The 27,336-nt window shown below is 43.9% G+C and overlaps 1 protein-coding gene across 1 annotated transcript in view; it reads right to left on the minus strand.

The window, feature by feature from the left end:
• Positions 1-27,336, minus strand: part of cdh4 (cadherin 4, type 1, R-cadherin (retinal)) — a 76,003-nt gene that overhangs the window by 10,559 nt on the left and 38,108 nt on the right. The window contains exons 5-9 of the mRNA XM_069678177.1: positions 22,101-22,273; positions 12,998-13,135; positions 6,480-6,665; positions 5,941-6,194; positions 331-473 (exon numbers count right to left, since the gene is read on the minus strand). Of these exons, the coding sequence (XP_069534278.1) occupies positions 331-473; positions 5,941-6,194; positions 6,480-6,665; positions 12,998-13,135; positions 22,101-22,273 (894 nt within the window). The remainder of the gene's footprint in view (positions 1-330; positions 474-5,940; positions 6,195-6,479; positions 6,666-12,997; positions 13,136-22,100; positions 22,274-27,336) is intronic.

The raw sequence follows: 27,336 nt of genomic DNA on the forward strand, positions 1-27,336 counted from the left end.
CCAGCCAACAGGGGGCGCTCAAAATGTTATGCTTCACTTTTAGGGAGCTGTCATGTCATCCATCTTTATACAGTCTATGTTCAAAGCCACAAATGTCAACATCAACTTTAGGATTCATCCTCTAAGGACCATGAATGTGAAGCTCTGAATTTCCTGGCAATCCATTCAACAGTTTTAAGATATTCAGGCTGGAAAAAGGACTGACTGAAATTTACATCCCTACAGCCAAGCTGCTAACATGTCTAAAAAGGGCCCTTAATGTTCTTTATGTGCTGTACTGTGTTTCACATAATCACAACACACACAGTCATCTGGACTTACCAGACTTACCATTGTCGAAGGCCAGGAACGTGGCCTCGTACACGTTGTTTTTGACGTACATGGACTCTCTGTCCAGCAGGGCCATGGTGGTGATCTGACCATTGGTCCTGTTGATCTTTAGCCAGTTAGCTCGGTCTGACAGCTTGGAGTACCTGTACGCACACACACATTCCCAGAGACAGAAAGAAGGAAAGAAAAACAAACACTTTATTAAAACAGAACATAAAAACACATGTAAACTTTAGCAGCCAAACGTTACTGAAATTTCCAGCAGCTCTGACTCTTTTATTTGTTGTTCCAAAGTACCCATTATCACACTGAATGTTCATTACCATAATAAGCATTACCAGCCAAGCACCTTTGAGAAATTACAGTGACATGGAGAGCGAAACATATGTTCACTGAGCTTATCATAGCAGCAGCTCATTAGCATGAAGACCGATGAAAACCTGAACCCATCTGCAGAACAGCCAAGCAGCGCTCTTAACAGCTCCTCTGCTCTTTGTGCGCACACATCCGCCACAGAAACTCTCACTGCTGTCACACATCGTGACATCAATGCAGCGGAAAGCGACAGCCGCAATTAAAGTCTGTAAATGTCCTTAACAGCTATGACGAGTCCTAACAACTGACCGAGCGGAGGGAGAGCTTCTCGCTCAGGGCTAATGAGGAATGGTTAATTTGGGAACAAGTGAGAAGTCTCACCTGTGGGCGGATGGTGAGCGTGTCACCAGAATGGCAGCAGGTGGGGGTTAGAGACACAAGCAGACCAAGAGAGAGAGAGCGATTCGAGGCAAGTTTCTGAGTGTAGGCATGGTCAGTAGAAAACATGAGGAGAGGAGGGGGCTTAATTAGAGCAGTGCGTTGGAGGGTGACTCTGGTTAGCCACAGCCTCACAGGCAGGAAGAACACGGACTCCACCTCCAGCCAAAGACACACACTTCTGGACGTGTTATTAAACAGACAGAAGGACCTGGTGACAGATACTTACCTACATTTTGAAGTAAGATCAAATAAATATAAGAAAACATAAATAACTCCTGTTGAGAGAGCCTGCCATGTAGTGGAAGTGAGGATGTGATGTTGCCCTGCAGGTATGATTCTCTGTTTGCTCCTCATGTCTGGCACTCTCATCTCCTTTCTGTGCCAACAAGATGTCACCTCCCGCTGTCTTCATTTGCAGCTAGTAGAAAAAGTGTCTTACTATGCTTGTGAGGACTGAAAGAGATCCCAACCATAATGTTGTGTTCAGGGCCAAACGTACCATCTTTAGAACTTAATTTCTTTTAATTTCACAAAAGCTTGTCAACATGGTTGGCACAATAGAAAATGATGCATTCATTCTTTAAGGGGCCCCAGAGACACCTGGAAAACATGATTGTCGGTATAGTTTTTATTCAGCACTAGTCTAAGTCCATTTGGATTTCTGTAAGTAGAGTCTTCGAACTATTTGAGTTCTGACAGGAAGTTAGACCTCTCTCAGGCCTGTAGATAATGAGTTGAGAATACTGATTCCGCATTCCCACTATTGTTATTCTTCATCAGTGTATCAATGTATGTATGATATTTTCGTGCACATGTGCTGACCGTGCATGTTACAGTTGCTAAACTGGAAAATAACTTATATTTATTATTATTAACATACAATACTTCAACTGTGCAATAATCTGTGCAATACTCAACTGTGCAATACTCTGACTGAATACTGTTCATTTAACAATGTTGTGTTGTTGTATTTAACTTTTATTATTCTGGCACTTATATTAAAATCACCATGGATCCCTTTATTTTTATGTTATTTATTATATATATATATATTGCACATATTATTTCTTACTTGTATTTATATTTGCTATATTTGCTATCTTTCTTTATTCCCTATATTTTCATGCTTCTCTCTGTATCAGAGCATCTGTAAAGCCTGAATTTCTGGTTCTGATTCTGATGGACGTTTCGTGAAACATATTGAACATACAGTATAAAAAAACATTCAATAAATTAGTTCCTTATTTAGCGTAACAACAATAACTCAGAGTAACTCCCTATCGTTTCTTTCACTCTAAAAATGAGATATGAAGAAAAAAATAAGTAAAATAATTTTTTTAATACAATTGTAGTGTGTGGGACCGTAAGGGAGGAAGTAAAGGCCATAACAACAAATTAACCCTTATTAACATAAACCCTTATCTTAAACTGACTAACTTTAACTTTAACCTGATTTTAAGGTGTATGTAAGAATTGGTTTTCTTCTCACTAATATATGAAGTCTTGCATTACAATCATTAGTTGTGGGGTTTGAAAGAAGATGGAATTAAGGATGCACGGATGATCTAATAAAAGATGCTTCTGAGTTGCATTGTTGTATTTCTTTGGAATTTGGCCCACTGTGTACTTTCTACAAAAGGCCTCTGAAGGAAAAGATACGCTTCTAATCTTCTCTGCTCACACGCTGTCCCTGCTACTCAGGCTGTGCCAACATTGTGTAAATGTCAAGATATCTTTGCAGGTGCTGCGTCAATTTGGACAATTATTTTTAACAGTCTCTTGTGAGTCTCACAACTACATTAAAGTGCAATATGAAATTTCTGGAAAACCAAGCAGTAGAAAATAGACAAAGACACACACACACAAACACATAAATTTGCTTCGATGTAAAACCATCTCCAGTAATGATAAATTCAGCTGACAAAACGGCAGGGCCACAAGTGACAGAGAAAAAAAACAAGAAAATCTGAGAAAAATTGGCTCAAAAAACACGAATTGGCTCCTCTCCCGTCCACTGCTCATGTTCAGGCCTTTCACTCCTCCTCGGCGGTGCTCGTGTGCATGTAGGCGTGCGTTTGTGAGTCTACAGTTGTGCATTTCTGTGTCTTTTGTGTGAGCTTCAGGGCACAAGCAAGGTCACCAAAAGGGAATACAGCAGCAGCAGCAGCAGCAGAGATGAGGCTGTCTGAGCATGAGCCGAATGTCTGCTGGCAAGCTGCTTTGGAGCAGACAGCAGCTCTGAGGTCCCATCAATAAAAAGACCCTCAGACCGACAGGGAAGAAAGTGACAGGGTCAGGGGGAGCGAGAGGGAGGGAGGGAGGGATGAGAGAAGAGAGTAACAGAGGAGTAACTTCTCTCAAAGGGCAAAAGAGGTCAGCCCATTTAGTTTGCATGACATGTCTTTTAGGATGAGAAACCTGAGATGTGGATAGTTCTCACTATTCTGCACAGTATGTATACGAGTCAATCTCCCACTGCATCCCTCGCTATCAATTCTGTAACATTTCCACAGGGTTCCTCAGTGGAAGAGGCCGTCTCTCTGACATTAAGAAAAATCAATCTCGCTCGTTGGAGCTGGCTATGGAGCGGAACGGTGGCGCTGGACCTCAGTGGGCATGTGGGAGTTACCATCACACAGGGTCGATGGCTGAATGGCACGATGCCCGCTGTGTGTCATCCCAGTTAGCAAGGATGGAAGGAGGGATCAATGAAGAGAAGGAGAGGAAGGAGATAGGGATCTAAGGAGGGCAGACAGACAGTGTCCAACTCATTACAGGATGACCTCTTCACACCTGTCGCCGGGCAATGGGGAGGTAAGTATAGGCTGTGGGGGGAGCGCGAAGGAGGGGGGGTCTGAAGAGGGACAAACTATGGAGAAACCTCTGAGTAAACACTTTAACAAATTCACATTATGGCTATTTTTCTCTGACTTTGTACTCAGTGTGGGAGAAGTCAATGTTTTCATAATGTGCTGCTGTAGTTATCATTTTAGTTATCAAATTGTTATCATTTCACAATTTTTTGATGTATCAGCAACTGAAGTCAATGGATAATGAAAAATCAGGCTATAGTTCTAATTAAAACAACACATTACACATTAGCTACAAACACATAAGTCACAACAGCTTATTATGTTAGCATTTAACCAATTCCTAGATGACATTACTTTTACCAATCCAACATTCCCATTAGCTATCTAACATTCCCATTAGCTAGCTACCATGACTGTTAGATAGGAATTTGCGCCTATCCTAATTTATCCTGTAACGATATCAATCAGTCGTTAGCTAGGTTAGCGGTTGTCAAAGTTAGCTGTTTTGTTAACAGAAGCAGTAATGTTATTTAAAGACCTCCACCACTGAAAATCAAGCTTTTAACCTTGTAAACATCTCCATGTGGTGTTCTTCATGTGCTACAAGACATATCAGGGACAACATAAGCAGTCATCTCCATGGCTGGGCCTGTCTGCTTTTAAACTCTAGTGTACCAAGGACAGGCTGAACAACACGTTTTCAGATTGGCAGATTTAAGACGTCACAAACCTAAGGAGCCAATCCCATTAATGGACGAGCTAACGCTATACATATCATTATGTGTAACCTATGGCAACCACTTAGGCGTGGCCTAATATCCCTCTGGATTTTTACCAGGCCTATTTATTGTCTTTTCAGCTGCTGATGAATCAGTAAGACATTACATAAAAGCAAATTGTCAGATGTCTTGTGTTCATATGACTGGCAACCTGGACTATGGCAGCACGAAAATGGCCACAGTGTGATATAGTAAATGGTGACACTTTTGGAAATTTGTCATATTAGACTAGTGAGTCTTGGGCCATTAGAGGCAATTTATTCCTGACCCATGACTTCTGTGAACCATAAATGTATCAGTGAATAAAAACAGAGATCACACAACACTTGGTTGTTTAGAATAAATAGACGTGGCTGCAGCAGGAAGCATGATGTCTACAGAGAAAGGAATGTGTGAGGACTTTTTGACATGAAACAAATAACTTAATGTTCCATCAAAGAGGTTATATGATCCACTCTACATCATTTAGCTACTTTTATTTGACATTTCTCATTTCTTTATAAAGCAGCCTTGTTTTTAATTTGTAATTTTTTTCCTCTTTTCTTTATTAACACTGACACTCAACTTAATTAGTTTCCTTGAATGCTGCATGCACTTATAATGTAAGTTATAATTCAAACACCCACAAGTGAGAACTTAAAATATATTTGTCTGTATAATCTTTTGACAAGTGGAAAAATAAAAGAAAATAATTTGTTATATTTTGAATTAACCTTCTATAATCAAGGATTTTTTATGAAAATGTCCTAAATGATTAAATGTAAGTGAAGAAGGTCGCTCTAATGAACCCACACAGACTTTTCTGTCTCAGCTCCACAGTTCATGTTTGCGTCCTTCGGCTCATCGTTTTGGTTCAGTCAAACTACTCTCATTAACCTTTTTTCAGACAAAGAAGGGAGCTTTTCCAGAGTAAAAATCTCTGATAAAGTCACAGACAGCTACAAACCAGCACCAAACAGCTGAAGGACAAAGTCTGATGAAGATAGTTGACATAGAGATCTTAATGTTTCCTGTGGGAGTTGTTAGACACCAAACATAGCTCAAATAAGCGTTAGTATTCGACTTAAATCAATCAAATAGACAAGTTTGATTCCAAATGAATGCTAATGTTGCTCTGTGTATTCATATCACAGCCTGTTTGCCTCCCTAAAGCAGCCAAAGTGGTATAAATATGCTCGTTGGGATGTCCAAAGTTAGTTTACTGATACATCAAATTCACTATATAAGTGAACCCTTTCCTGATATAGCGTCTTTTAGAGTACCTGACAATCTGGTGGATGAAGTGGTCCGGGTCCTGAGCAGCAAACACAGTAAGCGTGGTCCCTGCCGGCACCCCCTCCTCAAAACGGATCATCTTGGGGTTCACAGGGAAGACTGGTGGCTCGTTCACATCCTGAACTGAGATGGTGACTCCAGCTGTGGACTGGAGAGAGGACTGGATGCCGCTGGCCAGGTGGGCCTGGTTGGACACCACCACGGTCAGCATGAAGGCACGATTCATCTCGAAATCCACCGGCTAGAAGAGAACCAATGAGAGGACGGAGAGATGTAGGATGATGAGAGATGTGAGTGAGTATCGCTGATTGCAAGATTGGTTCTAACTGTGTTCCAATTTGAGAAATGACACATAATTCAGGGAAAACAATGTGAGAGCAAAGTACTCAGTCATCAACATCTGGCACTTCAGAGCAGGTGGAGACACACAAGCGCTGAATAATGATGGAGGACAAATGTATTTAGAAAAGGCTAAACATCACTCATCAGGATGTGTGCAGAGAAGCTGAATGTGAAGCTGTTTTACCTTGACCACTGTCAGCATGCCCTCGTTGGTAATGGGGTTGGTGCGGATGGTGAAGTGTCCGGACGGGTCTCCGCTGACGATGCGGTACACGGCGTTCCAGTTGGGACTGTGGGGCTGATCCCTGTCCACCACCGTCAAGTTGGTCACCACCACGTTCACCTTGTTCTCCAGCACCTCCCCTGAAAACTACAGAGCAGGAGGGAGGGAGGAGGTGACAGCAGGGGAGGATGGAGGAGATAACATTAGGCTGATGTTGTTCCAGCAGCGGGCTAATGAATGTTAATAAGTTGATTTATTGAGATTTGAAATGTTTGCTTGTGCAATCATCAATCTTTAAGCATTTTTCCACAACTGTTATGATGAAAACAAACTGCTTTTAGCGTCATGCTAATAACGCTCATTACACTGAAACATGCATTGAAAGAAGGAAAACAAATGGGGGGCAAATTAGAGAGAAAGAAAAGGCAGTAAAAGGAAGTGTATTTGTTTAAAAGAGGATAATAGACAATCATATCTGCCATTATGTTAATGCTGTCCCTTATTCCACTGCATGTCTGCTCACATGAAACTCTTTATTTTAACTAATGGATTTGTTCAATTAACTGTTTACCCTTTAAATGAGATTCTGTGCATTCACCAAATCTAGGTCTTAATAAGCAATTAGATAAGTGCTGTAATTAAGGCTGCGGTAGGAATAATCTTTGACTAATGATCTTCATTATTTTGTAATCTAAAACAACTCCCCTCTGAAGTAACTCTGAGGAAACTCTGACACAGCTGCAGAGCCCGGAGAAGAAGCTTTTACAGAGCAGAGGGATGCATGTCCGTCTCTATAGGGCTTTATCTGAGTACAGAGGGATGGGCACTCAAAGGTAAACACACACACATCCACACTAAAAGCTCTTATTGTCAGAAGATCATCTGTGTCTCCTCTTGTGAAGTGTTAACTTGTTTATGGTGTGTGTCTGCCAGCTGCTGTTCACTTTAATGGCTTCATCATCGTGGGATTGAAGCAGCGTCCAAACCACTCACTTCCTCTCTTCTCATTCTTCCCCTCCCTCCTTGCCCCCTCTTCTCCTATTCCCTGCAGTATGACCAGCCTGATAAGCACAAAACAAATTAAATATGCAGTCTCGGTCCCTGCAGTGTGGTCTCCTCCATTTCATTTTCACCCCGAGCTTCAGCACAAACACCAACACAGGCCTTCCCAGCGTGTTTGGCCCCGCTGTCACACGGCCAAATGGAATATGCTCTCTCAGAGGCGTGTACAATGGTGCTGACTGTAGGGGAGGACGCTTCCAAAATGGCCACTTTCTCCAAAATGCAATGTGGATCCATTGATAAGCCACAAGAGGCACAGACTTTGAGTTTCTGAGGGGTTTTGTTGTGACACAGGAGCAGGACAAAGAAGTGGGGCAGATTCAACTGCTGGTAATCGTCACACAGGACCTCGATCCACTTCGTCCGAGAATATAAAATTCAAATGACACTAAAAAAGCAGGCAAGCAGGCATTGGGGCGGTTTGTAGTGTGAGTGTGATGCGGTTGGGAGGAGAGTCAGCACCTCCAAGTCTGAGGCTATGGTTCTCTGCCGGAAAACAGTGGACTGCCCCCTCCAGGTGGGGTTGACAGGCAGATCGGTGCAGCATCAGCAGTAATGCGGGCGTTGTACCGGACCATCATGGTGAAGAGGGAGCTGAGTCTGAAGGCAAAGCTTTCGATTTACCAGTCGATCTACATTCCAACCCTCACCTGTCGTCATGAGCTTTGGACAGTGACCGAAAGAATGAGATAGCGGACACAAGCGGCCTTAGAGATAGGGTAAGGCGCTCGGAAAGGGGAAGGAGCTCAGAGTAGAGCCGCTGCTCCTTCGCATCGAAAGGAGCCATTTGAGGTGGTTTGGGCATCTGATTAGGATGCCTCCTGGGCGCCATCCATTTGGAGGTTTTCCGGGCATGTCCAACTGGGAGGAGACCCCGGGGCTGACCCAGAGCTCGCTGGAGGGATTATATATCCCATCTGGCCTGGGAATGCCTCGGAATTCCCCGGGAGGAACTGGAAAAAGTTGCTGGGGAGAGGGACACCTGGGTCACCTTGCTTAGCCTGCTGCCACCGAGACCCGGCCTCGGATAAGCGGAAGAAAATGGATGGATGGATGGATGGATGGACAAAAAAAGAAAAAGAATCATTCAACTTTAATTGAGTTGTCACAAACGGTTTGTCAGTATTGCAGAATCTGGCTTTACAGGGTTTTATATACCAGCTGTTTGTGCTTTGCAGCTGTGACTTTATGATGTAGCATCTTTTAAAGTACCTGACAATCTGGTGGACAAAGTGGTCCTGGTCCTGAGCAGCAAACACAGTAAGCGTGGTCCCCTGTGGTCTTGGGGTTCACAGCAAGTTGCTGGTTCTTTGTGGTAATAACACGTTACAATTGTTCATGTAGTTTTAAAGGTCTTTGAAGCTTTTAACAAGAATCTAAAATGTTGTGCATCATGACCTAAGAGATAATGAGTTAGTGTAGTGACTTCTATGGCAACAAATCTCTGTCAAAATCCGCGAGCCAAATTAGACACTTTCGCGAGGATGTAGAAGAGCAGCACACGCAAATCAGACACTCACTTACTTTAACCAGCTTTTCTATACTCGCAGGTTCTGTGAAATAGAATCTTGAGAGTAAAGTCTTTGTCGTTTAAACGCTGCCAAAATCTGTGAGCGCTGATATAAAGGAATCGGGAACGCAAACACAGTCACATACACATTATTTTTGTGAGCACTTCCACAGCACTCAGGTGTAACATTGCAGCCTGCGAGGAGAAAACTATGTTTTGAGGGAGCCTAATTGTTCAGTGCTCTCCTGCTCGCAAAAACATTCACCTGCTCGCGGGCGAGTAAGGATTTTTATTAATGTGAACCCACTTGTTCATGTTTCAGTTGCCAACCATTTCTAGCTAAGGTTAGCTTACGGTAGCATCCACCGGTAAAAGCCAAATGTAATTTAGCGTTGGCGTTAATCTGTTTCACCATCTGCGATGACATACACGTCAGAGAGCCGTTACATACACATGGCAATCAATAAAAAGACAACTGAGGGTGTTACCCCGGAGACACACCGGACGCCGAAGCGCCGCGAATAGCCGCGAAGCGGAGTCAGTTTCCTTTCGGCGCCGTCGTTCACACCAGTCGCGCCGCGGCGCACACCACCGCAGCCGGCACCGCGCCCTGCAGCGATCGTTTCGGCATCTGGTCTATTTTTTGCGCAAGCCGCGAGCGATTGCGTCAATCATGGCAGGAAGTCACACATGAAACAACGAGAGAATCCGGTCAATTTTCCAAATTAAAACAATTTTCAAAATAAAACACCGCGATTGACAAATGCAATGTTATATTTGTGTGCTTTTATATATTTGTCAGTATCTAAACAGAGCGCGAGAGAGATGAAGATACACGCACGCGCACATACACACACAGGCACACACTCACACACACAAGAAAGAGAGAGACACAAAGTATGCTGGCTATAGGGGGTGGGGGTGGGGTGTCAAAACACACACGCAAACAGAGAGAGAGAGCAAGAGAGAAAGAGCATGATGAAAAAACAGCTCCAAATGTGAGTAAACGACAGCTGAGGAGCAGAGGCGCTTGTCAACTGGCGCAGAGAAATGCGCATCTGATGTGAACGGAAGTGCTCCGGCTCGCACGCGATTTTCGTTGCGCGGCGCGGCGCTTCGCAGCATGATTGGTGAAAGGAAAACAAATATCAATTCAACACACATACAGTATATAAAGTCCACACCAAACAAAACCCAGCTATTACACAGTCACCTGGGCTGATCCTTTCAGATGGCTGCTTTTCATGATTTAAGCTGTCTATAGACATGACTAGCCTTGAAACATTTATCTGCAGTCAATGGAGAGGTGACATTAGTGGTGCCACAGCACTGTACAGACCGCGGATCATTTCAGAAAATATATCTGCATCTCGGCGCTGCCCAACAGGGGAAATCTACCTTCTTACTGAAAATTGACTGAGCAAATGAATATGTTCCATTTTAGACTGCAGCACTTCAGCTAAACAAGACCAAATGAGCTCTTCCTTCCCTTCATGGGGCGTTGAAAACAACACTGAATGGTTATGACTACATTACCTCGGAAATAAATATCCCAAAACCACCCTGCTACTAATATCAGACTGAAATCCTTCTGCTTAAGCCGACTGTTATGACTTCACTATGGTGCAGTAAACATATCGCATATAACTGGCAACAGGCACCCACCGTCGCTGCCTTTCCTCATGCCATACAGACTAACAAAATGCTTTTTCTCGCGGCACATATCAAAGTCGATGAGTGGGAAGCAGAGAAAGTGTTGAATGGCACTCTAACTCTTTCAGGTGTTTAAGGCGGCAGCTCTACAGGTGAATCACAAATAGCACTCAGACTTCATTTAAATCTGTAAGCCGGCGTGTCGGTGAGTTCAGGCTTTAACCTCGCCAGTCCTCAAACTAACTCTCCTGCTCGTCATCACAGCTCAGGGAAGGACAAACCACTGTGGACACTTTAGCCCGGGTGTGATACACATGATTAGATGGTTAGATTGTGGCCAGTTAGCCGACCATTGTCTCTGGTTATCTTCTAATGACGAACATAACACTTACACAGTGCATTCAGGCCCATGTGGTGATATGAATAATACATTTGGCATTCTTTTTTTCAAAATTAGACTCTATATATCAGCTTGGTTTACGCCCCCGCAAGCAATTTCACTTAATTAGCGCGCTTATGTTTTCTCTATGCCTCCCGTAGAGAGCAATGAATTCTGCTCGCGTCTGTCATGCACAAATAATTACTGAAGCGCTCCACGTTGAGTTGCATGTGTGGGAAGCAAAACAAAAAGTAGAGATTGACAAAGCAGTGGAAAAGACATCTGCTGAAGTTTTTTTTTTTTTGCTGTGTATGTTTGTGTCTAAGTAAGGGGCGTACAACGAAAGCATATCTTTATTCTTTTTACTCATTACTACATTTGAGTCACGCTGCAAAATATGGTCAACTGCTCCTTTACTGCTCAGTGGAAGCTACAGTGATTAATTCAGGCGGAGTAATGAGGCCCCAAAGAGATGACACACATGTATCACAGCATGTGAACATACATGTACATGCATGTCTCATGCTGTGTATGTCAAGGACAATGTACATGTTTTTTCTGAGTCTACCGAAGTGCAGCATGTCCATTTCCTGGCTAGCAGGAGGATTCTGGTCCAGATCTCCTCCTTGGTGCGGACAGTGACAGAGCCAGCTCCACAGACGGGGGACGGAGCAGTTCTGAGCGAAGCTGCAGCTTGTTCTGTGAGCTCTACCCCCCGACAGCTGGGGATCTCTTATCAGAGCACGCGGCTGGAACTGTACTGGCATGCACGCTGCCGACGGCCCCGCCGAGGAGACGGGGATCACAGTGTGTGACGCTGACACACTGCTGGTTCTGCCACTGAGCTCGTCTGCAGACAGCATCTGTCTCTCTCTGGAATCTGAGAAATCCAAGCGCTCACATAAAGAGCAGCTACAATCCTGCTGGTCTGCCAGGATGCGGTCAGCGTTTGATTCTGTTCTATGAACAGGTCGAGAAAAGAGTTCAGAAGCTATGTGCGAGCAAAGGTACAGAGACAGCAACTTTTTTTTAGTTGCTGTCTCCTCATCCATAACTTTCGTATACAGCTCTCTACCTAACCACAAACACTGCAACAGCAAAGTGTGCTGTAGCGTGACTTCCTGTCAGACCAATGCTGAGGTATCAGGGACCGAGGCCAGATGCCTGCAGACAAACCACAACCACCAGAGGCCCTGCTGGCACGGAAAACACAGAGAGGAAGGGAAGGAGGGATGGAGGGAGGGAGGGAGAACACCTCCCTTCACTAAAACTGATCTTGATCTAACTTTCAGTACCAGGGCCTTCCTCTGTCTCTCCATATGTTTCGTTTTTGCGCAGCGTTTCTTTATCTGTCACTGTGTTGTTTTATATTCTTCATACATCTGTCCTTATCCTACATCTCTGTCAGCTGTTGTATATGCATTTTACTCCTCTCAATGTCCTCTGAAAACAAATAACAGATTATCAGCTATTGCATATTGTTATCTTTCACAGGGGCCAGGTAATATATTTTCTAATATTCATGATTGTTATCTTTCAGGGGAACCAGGTGATATGCTTTCTAATAATAAGATCACCTGAGTACAATCTCCCACATGTGTTTTATGAAACATAAGGGCTCTATGGGACAGTGGCGTGGCATAAAACCAAATTAGTAAATGTTGAAATGAGAGATACAGGGTCAAGCCCTAAGGAGGGGCTGTTTGATGGAGTTTGACCTCCCTGTTCAGGCTAAGGGGCACACATTCTTTATAGGGACTGAATGAAAATGATTTGGCGAGAGAGGGTGGCTGGGGTGTTATTCTACCACCTTGACAGGCTACATCGTCCCCCTAGTAGTATCTTATCGTATATCTGGGACAGGTCAGTACTCACCGTTCTGACCGTCAGCTCTGGGGGATTGTCGTTGATGTCGGTGATGCTGATAAGGGCTGTGGCTGTGTTGGACAAGCCAAAGTTCAAGTTGCCCTCCATGTCAGTGGCCTGGACGATGATGGTGTACTGGGACACTTTCTGTACGAAGGAAAAAGAGGAAACATAAATCAAACCTGAAAACAGGAATACATCAACAAATAATCCTTTTTCTATGTGACAATGACATGATAGAAAACTAAGTCCATGCATGTATGAAAATCACCCTGCAACTACCAGCCAAGCATACGTGTCACACACACGCATAAGGCTCACTGGAACAAAAATGGAGTCTGTTAGAACACCTTATTTTTCAATAATAGAAAGTAAACTGTAAAAACACACACACAACCACCCACATGAACGGACATACACAAAAGTTGCAGGGATGAAACAGCGTGCTGTTAAAAGGCTCATCCATTATTGCCTAAAAGTCTTGGCTTTCCGCTGTGAAAACAGACCTGGACCATCACTCATTTTAATGGAGGCGCCGCCACTTTAAGCAGCACCACAGTGCTGCAGATAATACCAGGACGGGCCTTATTTAGTCCAGTTACAGTGAGGGGGAGTCAACCCAGAGCGGACCGCAGCACACGCTGCATTACAGTGCAAAGACAAGAAACAGCATCAAACACCAGGCTTTGTTCAGACACAACTGAAGCAAAGAGGCAGAGACACAGTGCATCCACATCCACCACTGTGACTCTGTCCATGGTGCTGAAAGTTCAGTCTGTCCCCAGACTTACCACCGGAAAGACGACTGTGTGTGTGTGTATTTTTGTCCTAACAGCATAAGCCTATCTGCTTTGTGGTCTCTTTCTCTGTTTATTAATCCGTTTGGCTAAAACCTCTATTATGTTACAGCAAAGAGAGAGAGTGAACGTCAAGGACAGGCCAGTGTTTTGTGCACGGGGCCTGCTGCTTTGTCTTGCACCCACAATGCTTCCTATTGATGCTCTAATGTTGGTTTGTTGCGAGGCTAGTTTTGTGGTATTCATCCAAGGGTCACGCTTTCTGCCGTTTCACCTCTGGGCTACGCTTTCTGACGACTTGACGGCCAGTGGCACTGGTGTCAAAGACAGCCTGGAGGAACTAGAACGAGAACGAGGCAGAGGTCTTGTAGGTGTAGATGTGGGAGTTATTGCTTCTTTTTCATGTGGCTGCTTCTTTGCTTTTTTCTTTCTTTGACTTTCTCTTTCCTCTGGTTTATTCTGTTCTCTTTGTTAACTCACATTCTGTGCTTCTTTTGATCTCTTGCTATCTTTCTCATCACATCTTGGTTGCTCAGTGTTCTCTGCCTGTCTGCTCTCTATCGGTCTATCTCTCTTTCCGTCTTTCTGCCAGTGTCTGTGTATCTGTACATCTCTCCCTCCCACTCTTTTATTTTCAGTCATGGAGGATGCAGTTGATTGTTTGATCAGTCAAACCATTGAGGTCAGTTAAAGCACACAGCTGGAGTCATTTAGCATCTCTCCTAGTCATTATGAAGTACGCAGACATGTTAATCTGCACCAAACCAACCCTATTAATGAAAACTCAATACTGGCTGCCCTTTATTAGACTCATAATGAAATATCAATACCATCTCCTCTCATAGAGCGCTCAGTAAATAGAGCCTCCCATGAATGTGTCTCTCTGCAGACTCATTTAGATCCAGTCACATACATCAATCTAGAAATAGCACCAGATGGCTGTAGGAAGCTAATAGGTTGGAGCTTTGATGGACGCCTTTTTCTTCGGTCAGGTGAGGAGAAATGAGCAGATCCAGCAGGTGGAGCTATCACACAGTGGGAGGTGTGGCTGCAGCGTCCTATCCTGCAGGGTTATATCACTCATCTGAGAGTAGTAGTGAGTTTATGGCCCTTCAAGTGCACACATGCACATCCGCTAATGCTCCAATGAGTGGGAACAGGTGGAACACTCACACTCTTACACCAGGTATTCATGAGCATGTGCACGCTCAACACACACACACACACACACACACACACACAGGCAGTGAGACACACTGTGCTGTCCAAATGTAGCTGCCCATACAAGCCAGAAAAGGGCTCTCTAATGAGTCCTATAGAAGCTCTGAACAGAAAATCACTCTGTTAGATTAGAGTCCAGCACTGGCAGGAAAGACAACCACAACAGTCCAGCACAAACCCCCCCCCCAACGGGCCGTGAGCCTCACAGACTAAATCTGCAGAAGCTGAAAGCCATCAGAGGCCACAGAAACACCTGTACACAGAGCTTCGCCAACAATAAAGCCCAATCCCCTTTCTTCACACACACCAAATGAGGTAGTTTACCATCCAGCACACTGAAGACGGAAAAAGGAAAATGGCTTGAGGCTATCAGTGTTAGCTAGTCGATAAGTCGAGCCAAGCAGCAGACGGAACAGGTGGAAAAACCTGGCTGCTCATGGTTTGTAAGCAAATGGACTTGTGCTCCAGTGAGACTTTGTTAGCAGGAACAAAGTAGGGGAAACGATGGCCTGAACATGTCAGGCGACTGCTGAACTAGAAAATGCATAGGAATGGCTTTGTGGTAAAACACGTACACAGTGAATTAATGATACCTGAGCTGAGTGTGCATTTTGTGTGCGGTAAAGAACCACTGAAAGAGGGTGAAAAGAAAAAGGCCAGATGAGTGAGGAAGTTGCTGTTACTTGTTTCGTTTGTGGACCGAGTTCCGGCCTGCCAGGCTCCGACCGGCCACAGTTATTAGCCTGTCACTTACAATCTGTCTCAAATGGGCCGGTGCTGGTGGCTTTAACTGTTCAGACCAGCTCCATTTTTTCTTTGACTTCACTCTTTCTGAACCTTCGTGATCCTGAGTGTCGGTGACCCTTACAACAGTCTCAGTTCAGCTCAGCCGAGCTTAAAGATACAATCTCGAAGATTTCAGTTTCGTGCTCTTGAGCGTCACCCACTGGCAATAATCTGTAATAATGGGAGCACACCCAATTTAACCAGACGTCTATGGCTGGCTCCCTTTGTCAAGGTTCTAACTCTTGATTTTCCACACTTTTGTTTGTAGACTGTTTGCCTTCATCTGAGCGTTGAATTTGTTTCTTTTTCTTTGGATTTTCACTTATTTTTGAAGTTGTATCTGTAGTCATCGATCTTTTCTTTGTTTGTTCAACTATAGTAGATTACTGTTTACTCACAGCACTTTACGCTTAACGCTTTACCTTGCTAATGAAAAACTGAGTTGCTTCAGACAGTGAAATACAGTGCAAGTCTACACAGTTCTTTTCTGTTTTTATATCTTTCCCCAGTTCGAGCTATAAATATACAGAGCTGTCTGTTTTGTCTCCATCTTCATCATCCGTTCCTCTCGTCATCCCTCACAGGGATGTCTCTGTGGTTGGGCTGAGGACAAAACAGCTCAGAACGGTTTTGAAGGGAACACAAGCCAGCGCACTGCTCTCTGAACGCTTCCCTCTGAATCCCACTGCACAGACAGTTGCTCTGATACGTAGGTAAATCTGAGATATGAACTCAGAATCCACTTGATTAGATACGCCTCCACATTTACGCAAACAGCTCGGAGTCACATACTGGATAAATACAGGCTGTGAGTCACATATGGATAAAGCTGCTAGAATAAAGCACTCAACACGACTGGGCATAAAGTTTAGTTAATCCTGCATCTGAGGATCACAATACGATAGACATAACATGATTAAGCAAATAGGAGCATGATGATCACGCTGTTGTCAGACGGTCTGGCTCCAGGATGTCGCAAACACATACAAACAATACTGCCAGATAGCAGGCGAATGCTTCTTGTTCTACAGCAGCAGATTATGTCAGGTTTTATCTTCAATTAGAAACAGAGTGTTACCATGTCGGTGCCAAAACCTGGTCATAATTGACCTGAAGATACCCCAGGAAAGGTTAACACTTTATACTTGTTAATAAATGGCCTTCAACAATATAACAATGAAAATGAAAAAAATTTAGTAAGAAAGAGGATAGATACAAAGCAAAATGTTTGGTATTTTCTCTCTCAGATCATCCTCCTCCTTCTCATACATGGGACTTGTAGAGTCAAACATTTAACAATAACAATAACTTTATTAATCCCCAAAAGGAAATTCACTTGTCTGGCATCTCATCTACTGTTTACTGAAGAATTAATAGGTCTGATGGCTGTGTGTACAAAATGTATGAATAATCAATTGTAGGAATATTAGATGAATTCCATTTTAAACAAATGAGATTTAGTCATTCAAAGAATAGGCTGGTGTCAAAATGTCATCATTTGGTCGTCCGGGAAAAGCAGGAAACCACAGAACTGACATTTTGCTTTGGAAGTAAATATTTGTCAGAGTGTCAGAAAAGTGAATCCCCGGCCTCGAACAAGAGAACACTCCAACTGTTCCTTAAATCAGCACCTCTCTCTACATGTCATGGCCAGCCCAATCCAGATCTGATGAGATGATGCATGAATGCTGCAGTTTATTCCACTAATGTTGATTTCTGAACTTTCTAACTTAAAACATGAGTATTGTGTTGTGGGGCAGCTGTGGCCCAGTTGTGGAGTTGGTCGTCTCTCAATCTTAAGGTTGGGGGGTTTGATGCCTGACTACTACAGTCACATGTCAAAGTGTCCTTGGGCAAGACACTGAACCCCGAACTGCTCCCAAAGGCATAGCCATCGGGTATGAATGGGCATAGATCTGATTGGAGATTGCCACTTTGACTTTTGCCGTGTGTGAATGGGTAAATGTGACATGTAGCGTAAAAGCTTTGAATGGTCGGAAGACTAGAAAAGCGCTATATTAGTACAGTCCATTTACGATTGAGAAACATCTTTTTTTGCATCTTTTGGTTATCTTAACCAGTTGTCATTTTCTGCAGATAAAAGACCTAAATGAGAAATGTTGTATACAATAAAATTTTACAGAAACACAAGAAGAACTTTTTTTTTGCAGTGGTCGCTTAATTTTTTCTGGAGCTGTATGAGCAATATCTAAAAAAGAGGGCGGAAAAACTAGAGGAACTTAGATGCAACAATTCAGGCTCTTCTGAAAAAAAAAAAACTAATTCTGAACTGTCTAATTGCACATAACTAGGCTGATATTGGATATTTTGAATTGAATGTGAATGTAGGTTAAAAACGGTCAGCATCCACCTGTGTCCATCAGCATCCTTCATTCAACCTGCTCAAAATAAATCAATGGCTTTGTTGTCTGGCTCCTGAGCTGTGGCGCTCGGTGGCTTGTTAACATAACTCAGTGTTTCTGACAAAATAAATCCCAAGAGCCATTCAGGATGCCTTCTTTCAGCCTGAATCCCCGGTAAGGCCCTGCAGATCCTAATGGAGTCAGGCTGTGGGCACTCATGTCCTTAAGGCAGTCCAGGATGTCCTAATCAGCAGCAAGACAGTTCTACGTAGAGTTGGCATCTGCCTGGTGGACGGCCTGGCATGGGGCCACACCTCACCATGCCACACCAGACTGTTCCAATCCAGGGCTCATGGGAGATTGAGACAGCCTGGGGTAATGAAAGACAACAGCTCTGCCTGCCAGTGGAACCAGGGCCATGGAGGGAGGGCACAAAGGAGGAACATGTGCGCCAGCTGTGGCATCCTGACATCTCTCACTGCCTGCTACCTGCTGCACCAGAGTTGTTCCTCATTAGAAATATATCTCATCCAAAGTAGACTGACAGACATCTATGTTAGCACAACATACATGGAGATTGTTGACAATAACCATGTGTCACTCAAAATGAAGGATGTATAGAGTCGAACATGTTTACGGCTGAGTGCACCTTGTTAGCCTGCGTGTGTGGAAGCATGTGAGGTCACTACAGGAGAGGGATTGGATGGAGAATAATTGGTATTCATCTGTGTCAGAGGTAAGCGATACCAGGCTAACCTCCGTGTACCCCCTGGTCTCCTCAACACGAGAGAACCTGCTTCACCCCTTAATTAGCACATGAATATTGTAATTAGGCCGCAGCATGGGTGAGGATTAGCTTCAGTGTGGGTGAAAGAGATGGAAGAGGAGACAGAGAGTATAAAGTAAATGTTCTAAATGTGTTTTGATGGTATTCAGTGTCGATATAGTGAGTATGCATATTTATGTTTTAGTGTAGAAACATGTGCTTACACCAGGTGGCACGGATCCACTTTGACACCTTGGATCTGATGCTTCTCCCTGCCTTTATACACCGAACCTAACTGTGTGGGAGTGTGTATGCGAACACGTGCCCGTGTGTCTGAGCGCGTTTGTGTGTTTGTGTTGATGACCTTGACAGCAGGTGGGTGAACTCCCAGGTGTGTCCCAGTTTTGGTGGGAGGATCAGAGGCAGGTGGGACTGCGCCTGGCTTCATGTGTCCAGATTAATGAGCTTTCCCTCACTCACATCAGCTGCTAGTGCTGCCGCCAGGGCCAAGCTGGGAACAGGGACACAGAGCTGGCTTGCATACAGTAGACTCATTTATATTGTCCCACAAATGTACCACGCTGTCATGCCGTGCCAGCACAGTATAAAATCTGGATAAGGAAGCAGCATTGATGTATTGTATTCTCCTGTTATCAAACCCGGTTTTGTTCTTGAGATTTTAACCGCAATTATTCTCCCAGCACGCTCGCTTTACTGTTGCTAAAATCCTGTTTTAATTTTCAGAGTGTTGCCTGGCCGGGTTTAGTGCTGAGAAGGACCGGTGGGACTTCTCAGAATATAAACATTATGAGACACACTCAACGGTGCTTTAATGATGGCAGTAAAATCAGCCAGCTAAGTTACGAGGATGAGATTGCCCTTATAATGGCGCCATATGAATTTAAGCCTTTCCCTGATTTTGCCAGTTTTTTTTATAAATCTTGCACCAAATTGAGATAAGAGAAGGTTTACCCTCCTGTTTTTGTACATGTGTGTGAGAGAGAAAACCTGCACGATGAACAATATCCCATGAAGCACTTGTACCTGATGCATCTTGGGATAAACACGAGTCGACCCTGCGTGACCTACTCATTAGTAGAATAAGATGTAAGCTGGAGGAGCAGGGAGGGTTGTGCTGTTGGTGGTGGTGTTGATGGTGTGTGGGTTGGCAAACAACCACAGCGAGCAACAGACGCACACACCGGCAGTGGATGACACAAAGGGAGACGGTATAAAGAGAAATCTCCTGCGACCACTTCAGCAGAGAGGTGCTGGATTTGCGCGGTCATTATTTCTGCTCTGCTCTTCGCATTGAGGAAAACGTTAGACATTAGGCACTTACATTTATAACAATGAAACAGGCAAATGATTGGAGCGAATGAATGCATTTTGAGCTTGGTTTGTTATATCATTTTTGAATGGGCAAATGCGGTAAAAATGTATCCTGTTTTTAAGGTTTAGGCACACCCAGGGATCAAGTTGGGAATCAGTGAGGCACAATGCAGGTTGAGATATCAGTTCATCTACCCAGAAAAATGTGTATTTTTTGTTGCTAATAAAATAACATTTACTGGCCAGTGGAAATAACAGGCTTTTGATAATTTAGTTTGAAAACAATTGCATTTTCATGTCACTATTTCATGAATATTTGGGTTAAATGACGACCAAAACGGACCAGACTTGGAAAGCATCTTTTTCTGAAACCAAACTGGTGATTTGATTGGTCTGACGTGTTTATGTCCATAGAGACACTGGCTGCTGTGAAGCACTTAACAGCTGTGTTTTGTGTGCATGTTATGGGGCTATGTCTCTGCAGGAAGTTATTTGAGTGCCTTCCGTTCGTGGGTGGACATAGGGGAGCAAGTCGGTCAATCGAGTGTGCTGTTATGATAAGCTGTAGTAGCTTATTGATGAAGGTTTTCTACACATAGGTGGGGTTTGGGTAGGTAGGAGCCAGAACTGACATCACACTTGGTTGTGGTAGCATTGACTCATTAGCCAATTTCAGTCACACCTGGGGAGAGAGGTTTTTTGGGTGGTTTGGATGGACAACAAAGAAGACGCCCAAGGCGAGACATATCTGGAAACAATTGAAAAAAACAGACTTTGACACACACACACACACACACACACACACACACACACACACCCGACAGGTGTTCAGAGGAGTCGCCTGGGCCCAGTGAGCTGGTTGCAGGGAATACGAACGGGGCCCTGGCGGTGAGTCAACTGCAAATAGCCCCAGATAGGAAAGCTTCCATTAACCCAGGGAAGTCTAGGTTTAGTGTAGTCGCGTCACATGTGCCAAAAATAAAGTCAGTGTGGGCATCTTGGTGGCTGGATGGTTAAAGAAATGTAACTTTAAGAAGAAATTAAGAAATTTCATTTTGGGAAATGTGATTATTCGCTTTCTTGCATAGCTTAGCTTAGCCTAGCTTAGCATTAGGAAGCATCGTTTCTTGCTCTGTTCAAAGGTAAAGGTGTCTTTCTTTGCGAATAATTACCTAATCACAAAAAATTAAAGCTCCTGTGAGGAACTTTCAGTTTGTGTTGATTTTGGCACCCCATGTGGACAAAGCCGTATCTGGACGCAACTAAGTGGTTGTTTTCAACAAAAAGTCTCATCCTGCTTTCTTAAACAGTCATATGTATCACTCACTTTAAATGTTTGCCATGGAAAATGTAAACAAAGGCAGCATGCAGTTAATCGCTTCGCACCTACCCCCCGTCAGCTGTTTGAGGCATTAAAAATAACTTTATAGAAATCATCAGCCTTGTCTCTGATGGTCTGGTTTGTTTTTGTAGCTCATACAGAGTAATCAGAAGTCATATCAGTCTGTTTCATGACCAGTGGAAAAACTCCTCACAGGAGCTTTAATATAGTGAGTATGTTTAATAGTAGTGATTTTTTATTTAGAGTGCCAGATGTTAAATAGCTCACACACAGGACCCGAAGCTGAGCTCCATTCAGGATGTAATTTGGACAAGCTTGGCTCTTGCAGGCTCTGGCACACTTTAACCCCTGGATGTCTCGACCGAACCAGTCAGCGCCAAGAGATGAATAATGTAAATCATTCTCATCAAGTCGCTGGATTTGTGCCACAGTTTTATCTCAGGGCTTGTTGGACACAAATGAGACACAGATTGATCAAATGATGAGAGTAACAGGATACACCGACCTCTCTGTCCAGGCCGGCTGCCACGGTAACTATGTCTCCAGTCTCGCTGTTGATGGTGAACATGTTGGGGATGGGGCTGTGGGGCGTCTGCGACAGGATGCGGTAGCGCACCATGCCGTTAGCCGTGGTGGAGTCGTCTGAGTCGGTGGCTGTCACCTGCATCACAGACGAGCCTGAGGACAGAGAGTTAGTCAGTGAGGGAGAGTCACAGTGAGGGAGGATAATGTGGGAAGTAGACGCTGTACATCAGTGCCCACAGCAGTAAAGGAGGTCAAGTTAGGGAAAAGGCAAGACAGAAAAACAAGCAGGCGACATTCATTAAAACACGACGCGCTTTTCAAGGTCTTCACATATGCTGTACTTTCTGAAAACACATGTGGCATAATGAAGGTTCCTTGTAAACCAATTACTGTTAATGAATTTGTAAAAATATCAAAGAAAAGGAAGAAGGCGCAGAAGACAACAAACTCATTTATAAACAAGAAACAAGTCAATCAGACTTTGCAAATTGCTGTGACATTCTCTGTTCTTTTTGTGAGCAACTTTCAGACTGAGAGCCATTACAGAGCCGAGCACAACAACACAAAGCCATTAAATAAGCCCCTATTTTAAGTCGGCCTGTTTTGTCCTTTGTATATAGAAAGCCAGTGGGGCAAAGTTTCCACCTCTGCAGAGTCCATTTAGTAATGAGCAGCGCTGGGTCTTCTGCCATTTCCACCATCCATTATTTCAGCCTTCAGCGGCACCGCGGCTGCCCTTAATGCTCCGATGCTCTCTCCCTATTTGTCTTAGAATCACGGATAAACACTGCCATTTAAGGCAGACAGCATGGAGGTGGGGAGGTGGAGGGTGTGTGTGTGTCTGTGTGTGTGTGTGCATGAGGGTAAAGAGTCTATGCATGTCTGCACACACTTTTAGGTACATGTGTGCATCTGTATGCATGTGCTCGAGTGTGTCCTCACAGCACGTATCAGGGTGAGACGCTCTGTGTCGCAGCATCTTCCCCGAGCAGAATTATTGATTTGCACGAGTTTGTCAGTTGGGATCACAAATGCGACCAGGCAATTAGGAGCACTTTGTGCTGGAAAGAGGAGAGATCACCTCGCCTCTCTCACAGGGTTCTGTGAAAATGTCACTTTCCATCAGGCAGCCATTTACAGGCTGCTGCTGCTGCTGCCGAGAGAAGAGGCTGTCAGCTTGCAGGAGGGAGACTGCAGAGAGAAGAGATGGCTGAAGCACTAACACGCTCAAACGAGAAGACAGAGTGAGTTGAGGATTTAGAAAGAAGGGAGACGGGGACACAGGAGCTGAACTACAAAAAGCAGACAGAGAAAAGGAGAACATTATAATTGAAACACCTACATATCTTTGCTAAATTAATTGGAAACTTATAATGTTGACAACATTTCTCTGTTTTCATGCTTGTGGGCGACAAAAAGTGACTCAGCAACTGATACATTAGAGCTCTGGTTACCCCGGTAGGCACCATGGGTGGTGCTTTTTATTCTCAGCAGGTACCAAAGCAGCAATATTTGAAAATTAAACTGAATGAGTCAGCAAAAATCACATTTTGTATGTCTTTGTCTACGGCAGAAGCAAGAAAGGAAACCACTTTATCCTTCACCACTTCTCGCTGCATTAATGTAAACGTCTCGGCTGAAGCGGGAGAGATGCTGGACTGCTGGCAGCTCCACGATCCCTTGTGATTCCAAGTAGTTACAGGTGTCTACATTCCCATAATTGGGTCTTGATGGCAGCATCGTTCCTGAGACAGCCGGTACAGACAGGATAATTGTAGCCTCTTAATTTGTTTCAATCCTTATTAAGTATGATAGCAGGATCCGTCAAAAGAAGTCTGAGGAAAGACGGGGAGTAGAAAAACAATTACTCTGTCGATATATATAATCAACCATTCCAGTCCCGTGGGAGGGGAGAGGATGCGATGTTGAATCATGTCATGGTGCTACCTTTCATTAAAATGAGGAGGACTCACTGATATGATGAAGGTGCAGATCCAAACAGGGCTGGCCATGCCTGAAAGGGTTAATCTCTGAGCCTGCTTAATTCCTCTTTAATTTGAACACTAATTCCAAATCCTAATTGCTTTTCCGCCAAAATCGCTGGAGCTGAAAATACAACTGGTGGCAGGCACACAAACTGTTGGCCATTTTGCTCACGTGACGCGAGACTGGTGGGTGAGGTCTATTTGCTGCATAAGTGTAAGCCAGAGTCAACATCTGCCTTCCAATTAGAGGGAAGACGGAGAACATAGAGGAAGATGGATCACCAGATAGAGGAGCAGCAGAGAGATAGACACGGAGATGCAAAGATAGGAAGCAGAGGAGGAAATTGCAAAGCAGAAATAGAAAGTGAAGATGAGAATAGAGGTTAGAGGGTTTTCCAAAGACCACTAAATGCAAAAGTACAAGAGGAAGTCAGGGAGCAAGAGAGAGTGGACGGTGTAAGAGGATAATAACTCTCATCAGTGAGGGGAGATAGAGGTTGAAAGAGAGGCAGTGGTACAGTAGATAGAGAGCGGGAAGGAGAAGTAGAGGTGGAGAGGTAAGAGACAAGGTTGGAACCCGGTGAAATCTTGGGGGAAATGATGAAGGGGGGCGCGTAGTCTTCACACGAGAGCCTCTAATGGAGCCGGCTGCTCTGTGAGGACATGAGGACACAGTCCAAACCATTCAAAAACAGCCACTGTGAATGAGGTCAAAACTGGCAGCGTTGATAACAAGATGCAATGGCGAGCTCAAATGCAGCTTTTACTGTGATCACTGTAACCGCATGACAGTAATGTCTGTACCTGCTTCCTCTTATTCAGGGACACAGAGGCTGAAGTCTGTAAGAGTGTGAAGGGCAAACAGCTGAACACGAGCCGCCACTCCACTGCAGTTCATCACTGTTTTTTGGGAGGATCAGGGTTCTGTTTCGAAAGTCCACTTTCACTGTGCGCTCCTTCTGTGCACTGCCCGTCTGCACCAGCTGTTTGTTGTCAGTTGCTCAAGTTGTTCCCTCCTGTCTTGTCGTTACTTGTGCTGTTTTAACTTTCAGATGTACGTCGCTTTGGACAAAAGCGTCTGCTAAATTAAATTGTAACTTGTAGCTAGAGTCCATGTTGTTTTCTGCACAGACGATAGTAGCTGCCTGGGAGTTAGTTTTGAAAAGCTTTGCTGAAATTGAAAGAAAAGGGGGTTGTGGGTAAAAGCAGGTTGCACAAGTTACAGATGAGCAGCCATCCCAAATCAGGAGGATGTGCTTGTTGACTTGAGCATCCATCACACTGATTGGTTGTTACAGGTTGATGTAATTGGTTGATGGTGTCTGACGTTGTACATAAATGTTATACTCCAAATCTGTTTAAGTCTAAATGAAGCTGCCATGCAAACAAATCAAAACAAACCCCATGTAAAGTGTCCTAACTCAAGCCTGGAGAAGTCTGTTTCAGCCCTCAGGCTCATGGGCATTTTAGTATTTACAGCCATGGGCCATGTAAACTGATAGGACACAAATGAGAAACTAAATTGAAAACTAACCATAAACATGCAATAAAATGTTCTATGCCAAGACACATTGAGGAAATAAATAAAGCAGAAAGACTATCATGCAAAAATGTACAAAAGTACACTATAAAAAGCGACCTATAGAGTCTGCTCAATAAAACTGAGGTAACTATGATACACTAAAATAAATGAGGTAAATTCCACTTAACATTTCTCATTTACACAACTAATTACTTAATAAAAAGAGTAAAAATAACTGTTGACACATACAGAAAACTTTTCACGCTCACACCTACTGATAATTTAGAGTCACCGATTAACCTGACGAGCATGTCTTTGGATTGTGGGAGGAAGTCGGAGTACCCGGAGAGAACGAACACATGCACAGGGACAATATGCAAACTCCACACAGAAAGGGTTCGAACTAGGAACCTTCTAGCTGTGATTCGACAGCGCTAACCACTGCACCACCGTGCAGCCTTTTGGGAATTCATGATGCTCAAATAACTTCAACCCTGCTGGTTTACAGATACTGGTGATACTCGTGATATTAATATGTTATTTTGGGTTGCAATTGTTACTGAGGAAAATTTGGTAATGCAGCTGGAATTGTTTTGTTCTAAGAACATTTTGACAATGTTACGTGTAATGTTTTGAGTGGGAAGTTTTTATTTGGCTCCCAGAATGTTCCTTTTAATAGCAGGAGAACTACCCTCAAACATCCTGTTTTACAGTGTAAGAAACACTTCTGGAACAAGAAGCCCCAGAACTCTACACACATAATAAAGATAACACAATGATTATTTTGTTAGCACAGATCCAAGGAGGATTTTACTTCAACCCAAAGGCAAAACGTAGTGTATGAGAAAACTCGTTGATAAACAGATACTCGTGCTGCTGAGGTTAACAAGTAAAGATGGTAAGACATCATACATACTTTATAACACCTACAGACACAGTAGGCCCCCTGCTCAACATTGCGTTTGTCCAAAATAATGATGGAAAAAGCTGACACAGAAGCAGATCTTTATTGTGAAAGTGCAGCACTAACCACTGCCTCCTGATGTGATCTCTGTACTTGCCATACATACATATACATAACAGTTAGAAGTCCAGTGACAACCACCTGCTCACAAAGTCCGATACTGACTGAAACATCTCTCTGCTCCTCCAACTCTGCTCGCCTCCATCACGCCATCTCTCCCCTTATGTGCCAACCCCTAATTACCCCCCCAGGCCAAACGGAGGGAGAAAGTCTCTTAAACCTCTCTGAAAGTGTTAGAAAACTCTTCAGGAGAGAGAAAGAGGAGAGACAGAGAGAGAGACGCAGCCCCCATCCCCCCTTGGGAGGGCAAATCGACTGTGAGAGAAGGCACTCAGCTGCTGGTTTTGATCTTGCACTCTCATTTCCGAAGGCCTTTTTAAGAAAGACTGACCATAAAAGGGAACGACTTGCTGTCAGAGTCGGGGAGAAGGAGGGGAAGGAGAATGACAGAACATGGCCGGGCAGATGTTCTGAGTACACTGCAGAGACAGAACACTCCAGCTTTCTGCGGGAGTCACGCCATGTCGACAAATGTTAAACTTAGACCTCTTAAAACGAAAGCGCTGTTTCATGTCCAACTGTTTTAGGCTTCAGAGAAAATTCAGATAATTTAAGTGACTGTGTTTTCTATTTTTTCCATTTGATGTTTGTGTACTCTATATTTGCCTGACTTTATAGCCCAACA

This window comes from Semicossyphus pulcher, unplaced genomic scaffold (genome assembly GCF_022749685.1).
Source record: "Semicossyphus pulcher isolate SPU_LCO1_2020_fin unplaced genomic scaffold, fSemPul1.0.p SCAF_3, whole genome shotgun sequence".
Lineage (NCBI taxonomy): Eukaryota > Metazoa > Chordata > Actinopteri > Labriformes > Labridae > Semicossyphus > Semicossyphus pulcher.